General features: G+C 40.1%; 2 protein-coding genes across 5 annotated transcripts in view; both read right to left on the bottom strand.

Moving 5' to 3' along the window:
• LOC104699648 (probable pre-mRNA-splicing factor ATP-dependent RNA helicase DEAH2) overlaps window positions 1-3,487 on the bottom strand; it is a 5,867-nt gene extending 2,380 nt beyond the window's left edge. Inside the window, exons 1-4 of one of the 4 annotated variants that reach the window (XM_010414987.1) lie at window positions 3,087-3,487; window positions 1,680-1,882; window positions 516-1,600; window positions 12-137 (exon numbers count right to left, since the gene is read on the bottom strand). In XM_010414987.1, coding sequence (XP_010413289.1) covers window positions 12-137; window positions 516-1,600; window positions 1,680-1,882; window positions 3,087-3,365 — 1,693 coding nt within the window. In that variant the 5' untranslated portion in view covers window positions 3,366-3,487. Of the gene's footprint in view, window positions 1-11; window positions 263-515; window positions 1,601-1,679; window positions 1,883-2,137; window positions 2,553-3,086 lie in introns of those variants that run through there. The other 3 variants (XM_010414986.1, XM_019227308.1, XM_019227309.1) reach the window with 3 other exon arrangements.
• Window positions 4,150-7,114, bottom strand: LOC104699647 (peptidyl-prolyl cis-trans isomerase G). Its single transcript, XM_010414984.2, has 6 exons — window positions 7,003-7,114; window positions 6,414-6,731; window positions 5,861-6,329; window positions 5,250-5,551; window positions 4,610-4,993; window positions 4,150-4,444 (listed from the first exon to the last, which is right to left on the bottom strand). The coding sequence occupies exons 2-5, from the start codon at window positions 6,729-6,731 to the stop codon at window positions 4,634-4,636; spliced, it is 1,449 nt and encodes a 482-aa protein (XP_010413286.1). The 5' UTR covers window positions 7,003-7,114; the 3' UTR covers window positions 4,150-4,444; window positions 4,610-4,633.

The following is a 7,304-nucleotide window of genomic DNA, read 5'->3' as shown; positions in this document are numbered from 1 at the left end:
TAATCACTTACTGTTTTGCTTAAAAGCGTGGTAGACGTTCAACAATGTGAGGTGATCTCCATCAATGTGTCCAAACCTAGCTTTAGCTTCATCTGCTGCTTTTTGAGCCTCTCTAGGCCGAATAAAGCAATTCGGTACTAGAGAAAGAATTGGTATATATAATAACAGAAGAGGTCCATGGAAGAGGTCAGCAGATGCATAGAGGCGATGAGACTGATACCATTTGCTTCATGAGAGAGAATAACTGAGAAACTGCAACTATCTGCATCAGCACTTACTTAGGATACCCCTAACCATGGGTATGCAGAACCCAGACTAGCGACTGCTGATGACAACCTAACTCTAATGCTTAATTCTAAATGACAATCATACATATGGAAGTAAAAGATGAGTTCTAATGCACATTAAACACTAGTTGCAAAATGGATACTGGTAGCAAGTTTAATCCTACCCTTAACTACATACCTAACCCGAGCTAGCAAGAACAACAACAAAGAAAAAAGCAAGGGGGTTACCTGATAGCATGGCTGAAACTGAGAGAATCTCGTTCGAGCAATTGAATTCAGGACTGACTATGAGCATCTTTGCCATCTGTGGATCCAATGGGAACTCACTCATTATCTCACCTGTCTTTGTCAAGTTACCTTCATCGTCCAGTGCTCCCAGGTAATTCAAAACTTCCAAGGCTCGCATCAGCGTTTCAGGAGCAGGGGGATCCATAAAATCGAAGTGCACCAAGTCATCAATACCCAGTTTTTTCAAGGTCAGAACTGTGTTTGCAAGGTTTGATCTCAATATTTCTGGATAGGTCTGCGGTTGCAAGTCATTATTGAAACTCTTCTCTGTATAAAGCCTGAAGCATTTTCCAGGCCGCGTTCTACCGGCACGACCAGATCTCTGGTGAGCACTTGCCTTTGAAATCGGGGATACCAACAACGACTCAACACGGATTCTTGGGTTGTAAACTTTCTGCTTAGCAAACCCAGGGTCAATGACATAGACAATCCCATCAATGGTTAGGGAAGTCTCAGCAATGTTAGTGGAGACAACAATCTTTCTCCCAGGAGGACCACCTTCAGTTACCGGCTCTGGAGCAGGATCAAAAATCTTCTGCTGCATGGCAGGTGGAAGAGTAGAATACAGTGGCACAACTTTAACAGGTCCCACCTGATCCCCAAGATTACCAACCTCTTTATTGATTTTGCGGCAAGCATCTTCAATCTCCTCCTCCCCAGTTAAGAAAACAAGAATATCACCAGGTGGCTCACACAAGTGGATCTGGACAACAGTCCTAATCGCAGAATCAAGATAGTCCCTCTCAGGCTCCTGAGTGTAGAAGATCTCAACTGGATGAAGCCTACCAGGAACTTTCATCAGAGGAGCACCGCTAAAATACTCCTGAAACTTTTCAGCTTCTAGAGTAGCACTCATCACAACTAACTTAAGATCAGGTCTATTTTTCAACACTTCTTTAAGAAGACCAAACAGCACATCTGTGGCTAGAGTTCTCTCGTGGGCTTCATCGAGAATAATCACTTTGTATCTCTCAAGGAGAGGATCCGTCATTGCTTCTCTCAGGAGCATACCATCAGTCAAGTACCTGGGCCATAGTGAAATTAGATACAAGTCCACAAGTAGATAAATGAGAAGCTAAAAGAGAGAGAGAAACAAGGGCTTACTTAAGGACCGTTCGGGGGCTACTGCAGTCCTCAAAACGGATGCTGTAACCAACTTCTTCCCCAATAGTAACATCCATCTCTTCAGCAACACGACGAGACACAGACATGGCTGCAACTCTACGAGGCTGTGTGCATCCAACCAACCACTTCCGACGCTTATCCGAAGTTTCAGCATCCACAGCATCTATGACAAACTGTGGGATCTGTACAAAAAAAAAAAATCACAATTTAGCTTTTCATTCTGTAAAACATCATCTACAATTAACACTAACATCATTCCTCTAATAAGCCAACTAGTTGATCCAATTCAAAGTATGAGAAGAAGAAGAAGAAAAGATGAAAACTTTTAAATCATCTCCAATTAAAATTAAACCAAAACACTTGTCATCAATCATTCTCTAATAAGCCAATGAGATGAATCAAATTCAAAAAAAGTATGAAAAGGTGAAAACTTTTACCTGAGTAGTTTTACCACTACCGGTCTCACCGACAAGAATAAGGGTTTGATTGCTGTTGAGAGTTTTGAGAAACTCTTCTTTTTGAAGCCAAACAGGAAGAGTCTTCCGTTTCTCAAGAATGTCATAATACCTCTGGGAATAAGGCTTCCCGTTCCACTTATTGACCAGACTGCTGATTCCGGACTCGGCAAGACCATTGATTTTGGTGTTCTTTGACGTAGCCGATGGATCGTCCATAACATCGAACAAACTAATTTTCCTCTTTCTCTCTGTACCCATCCCTTTACGAACGAACGTAATAGAGATAGAGCAGAAGAACGAAGAGAATGGAAAAAATTTATGAAAGCTAAGCTAGGGTTCGGCAGCGCCTGATTTATGAGAAAGAGAGAGGGAGAGGCGGCTTTAAGTTTTATTATAATTTTCAATTTCACCCTACATCTTAACAAAACATCTTATAGCTCCCTCAAATTATTAATTAGAAAATAAGGAGCCCAAGTGTTCGTTACGTGGGCTAATATAATAGGCTTGTGATAAATTTTTAAAGTGTCAGGCCCATCCCAGTAGATAACGAGATTACGAGCCGAATATTTGTACCTTCATGGACTTGAAAGATTTTGAGGGAGAAAATTTTGCAATTACTTCACGAACATAACAAGACAAAACAAAGGAGAACAAACAGACGGTTTAACTCAATAAAAAAAGAAAGATAACAGACGCATTGACGTCTCACTAGAGAGACACCAACCAACCAAGCGCTCTATATCTGTAGTCGGAAGTGCAAAAGTTGCAACCTTTATAGAGGAAAACGAAGAGTCAAAACTTAACTAATGCATAGACATTTTGGATTCACGAGGGACTANAAACCAAAACACTTGTCATCAATCATTCTCTAATAAGCCAATGAGATGAATCAAATTCAAAAAAAGTATGAAAAGGTGAAAACTTTTACCTGAGTAGTTTTACCACTACCGGTCTCACCGACAAGAATAAGGGTTTGATTGCTGTTGAGAGTTTTGAGAAACTCTTCTTTTTGAAGCCAAACAGGAAGAGTCTTCCGTTTCTCAAGAATGTCATAATACCTCTGGGAATAAGGCTTCCCGTTCCACTTATTGACCAGACTGCTGATTCCGGACTCGGCAAGACCATTGATTTTGGTGTTCTTTGACGTAGCCGATGGATCGTCCATAACATCGAACAAACTAATTTTCCTCTTTCTCTCTGTACCCATCCCTTTACGAACGAACGTAATAGAGATAGAGCAGAAGAACGAAGAGAATGGAAAAAATTTATGAAAGCTAAGCTAGGGTTCGGCAGCGCCTGATTTATGAGAAAGAGAGAGGGAGAGGCGGCTTTAAGTTTTATTATAATTTTCAATTTCACCCTACATCTTAACAAAACATCTTATAGCTCCCTCAAATTATTAATTAGAAAATAAGGAGCCCAAGTGTTCGTTACGTGGGCTAATATAATAGGCTTGTGATAAATTTTTAAAGTGTCAGGCCCATCCCAGTAGATAACGAGATTACGAGCCGAATATTTGTACCTTCATGGACTTGAAAGATTTTGAGGGAGAAAATTTTGCAATTACTTCACGAACATAACAAGACAAAACAAAGGAGAACAAACAGACGGTTTAACTCAATAAAAAAAGAAAGATAACAGACGCATTGACGTCTCACTAGAGAGACACCAACCAACCAAGCGCTCTATATCTGTAGTCGGAAGTGCAAAAGTTGCAACCTTTATAGAGGAAAACGAAGAGTCAAAACTTAACTAATGCATAGACATTTTGGATTCACGAGGGACTAATGTCACCACATTAGTGCTGACATTAGTGCAACTTTGAAATTATCAAATAAAGTTTATCTCTCTGCGACGTGAGCTCTTGGAAAGCTAAGAACTTTGGAAACCATGGCCAGGCATTATTCATTTTGACAGAAGTAAAAGAGAGATTCCCAATTTAAACTTATCTTAAAGGAAATAATAACCTGTCTTAAAAGATGAACTATGAGTACAATGAAATGGTTTTATCACTAGTCTTTAAGCAGGATATCTTTCGGAATGTAAGAAGACGAACCAAAGGAGAAACAGATAGCTAGCAATTACAGGTGTTCTTTTGTACGGACGAGGACAGAATTCAACATTGCCAGATATGAGACTGGCTCACCAGCAAGGAACCACCCTTTGTTTTGCGCATTGTCTTCAAGATACATTATGTGTACAAACCTAATCAGAATTCGGTTTTACCTACCACAGATTTGGAGGTGAGATTTAGACTCGTTTGTCGTAACCCATATTCAGCAGACCCTGAAATTTTCAAATAACGTCTTAGGCCAAAAAGTAGAGAGAGAGACAGATAAAAACTCTTCAAGAATCCACAATTTACACTTCGATCTGCTACTCAATCAAAACCATACACTCCAAGAACAGCACATTACTAACTTTCGTCTTCATATGGGAGAAACAACTTACCATACATAATTCGGTTACGATGGTCTAATAACGATTGTAGGCTTTTCCATAGTCCTCACGTCTCTGGCGTTGGAACCCGGTACCATAACTGTTGTCTTGATTCCTTGAAGGATAGTTTTTTACATGGTTTGGATATCTGCCCACGGAATCTGTTGGCACATTGTTTCCACCATAGGGAGGAGGATTGGCAGAGTATCCATCATCAAACTCAGCATAAGGAGGAAACTGTCTATAGTTACCATAACTCAAACCAGAGTTTTGCTGCCGTGATTGCTGTTGACGTCTCTGAGCATCGAGTTGAAGGAATTCGTCCCATTGTTTAGCATTCATACCCCTTAGCCCAGCCAGTTTCTTCATGTAACTCTCTCTCAGTTCCCGGATTGTCTATAAACTCGCACAAATTGATGTCAGAAGGTGAAGTTCTTCAAACAGAATTGCATTTCACTAGGAGACTGGGGACTAAATTACATTTGGAGAGATCCGCTGCCATCCAATACTATGAGCAACTAAAATTAAAAAAGCATGAAACTTTCATAGTTGAAACTCCTAGGAATTGCGATTTCTGAGGTGATAATATTCAATCCAGCCTATACTCGGTTTCGTATCTAAGATGAACACATTCAGTCACTGGATCTCTTACCTCACGATGCTTGATGTTCTCCTCATCTTCTTCCTTATCACGTTTCTTTTCAAGCTCCATTGCATCCCTCGTATATTCCAATTCTAGTTCTTCTAACGACTGTGGGAAAGGAGGGCGTTCAAACTGTTGACTCACCTGAATGTCGCTGGAGCCACCCATTCTCTCTTGATCCCATCTTTCAGACCTATAACCACTCACCTCAGACTTTTGCCAATCATACGGTTTATCCCATCCACTATAACGTGGTCTCCCTGGAGATTTTGAATGTGTGGAACGACTCCGACCTCTGTCACTACCATAAGCTTCATAAAACGAATAATAATGTTAACTGCCTGACCACGAGACTAAACGAAAGGTTACGGCTACAGTAATACACATGATCTCCAACTTCAATCAGAGAAGATCGAGCAAACGTTTAGTAAATAATTTATTTACTTCGGTACTGTACAAAATGCTTTGAACATAAGGACTTACCTTTTGGCTGCAAAATAAAGATAAGGAAAGGACATTATCGGCCAAAAAGGGCCGGAAAAAGACCAATCAACTTCCTTAAAGACAAGACTAAAAAGAGACAATAAGCAGGTCTCTAACGTATCCTATCCTGTCCCTACCTTGTGGTGATCCTCGATAAACATTTCGCTGATTCTCACGAACACGATTCTCTTCGCGCACACGATTATCCACAAACTTATCTTGCCTTCCAGAACGCTCTGAGAAACTTGATGATGAACCATGTGATGGCGGGTGCTGTCCTTGAGGTTCGGAGTTTCGAGCACGTGGTGGACCAACAGAAGTTCGCCTAGGTGACCTTGATCTGCTCCTGTGAGAAGCAGAAGAGCTTTTCATCTCACCATCCTCCTTAACCTTGTGAACAGCATCAACACCTTTCCTCAAGATTAATCTGTCCTTGCCACTAACAATTATGAACTTATCATCCATTTTAATCTTGCAGCCAGTCTCCCTTTCAATCCTTTCAATAACTTTCTCCGTAAACAAATCCCTTACATTCTTGTCCCTAGCCGGTACCCTTTCAAAGAATTCTTGTGACTTCCTATTAGCACCAAGAGTTGATGGACAACCCTAAAATATGTAACAAAGATGAATGATGCAACATTCAGAAACACAACACAGCTGATGTATAAACTAAAAAAGGAGTTAGCTTACCTGAGTAAAATGACCAGACTCGCCACAAATTTTACAGATCATTTCTTCTTCTTTTCTCTTCTTCCAGTTCCTCTCAGTAGCTTTCGACTTAGCCTCCCAAACCTTAGCTTCTCGGCTAGTGAAATCGGTTGGTACAGAATTAGGGTCAGGTAGTTGCTCCTCTTCATCAAATCTTTCTTCAGACCGTTGTTTGATTATAGGTTTGTCTTTTTCTTGGGTAGTGTTGTTGTTGGTGACAGTACTTGCAGGACCAGTATACTCCTTGTAGATTTCACTAAAGTCATCATCAAGCTCTGGGTCCGATCTAGTGCTTTCCATCTGAAAATTTAAACACACGTTTCAGTTTCAATTCCCAGAAAAAAAAAGTCTGAAAAGACAATGATTCAATAAAGTATCAATCTGAACGACGAAACCATAAGACGCCACATTTTGCATAAGACTAAATTATGAGAAATCGAATAACTCTGTTACCAAACTCGCTGATTGTCACAGACGTAATATAGCTAAATGCGACCAAATTAAGAGCGACGGGGAAAGAGAAGATGAAAGGGTATAGACCTAAAAAATCTAGAATTAGGGTTTATCATACCTTGCGGGGTGCGAATCAATGGCGACCCAAGAAAGTACTTGCTCAAAGTCAACGATACAGATTTGCTAATTAGGGTTCGTTCGGTGCCTGTGGGAATTGAAACTTTTGACTGCTTCCAAAAAAATTTAACTTTTTTTTTCTTTCCCTTTTGAACCTTTGATTTCTCTAAATAACAATATACCCCTCAGTTAAACGTCGTCGCTTTAAGTTTTCGCGTTTTGTTCATAAATGTTGTCGTTTCGTTTTTTCCGAATATATGTAATTATGGTCCGAATTCTTTTTTTTTTTTTTTTTTTTTTTTT

The sequence above is a fragment of the Camelina sativa genome, chromosome 7 (genome assembly GCF_000633955.1).
Source record: "Camelina sativa cultivar DH55 chromosome 7, Cs, whole genome shotgun sequence".
NCBI classification, from domain to species: domain Eukaryota; kingdom Viridiplantae; phylum Streptophyta; class Magnoliopsida; order Brassicales; family Brassicaceae; genus Camelina; species Camelina sativa.
The sequence above is the reverse complement of the archived record's forward strand: the minus strand, read 5'-3'. Positions and strand labels throughout refer to the sequence as shown.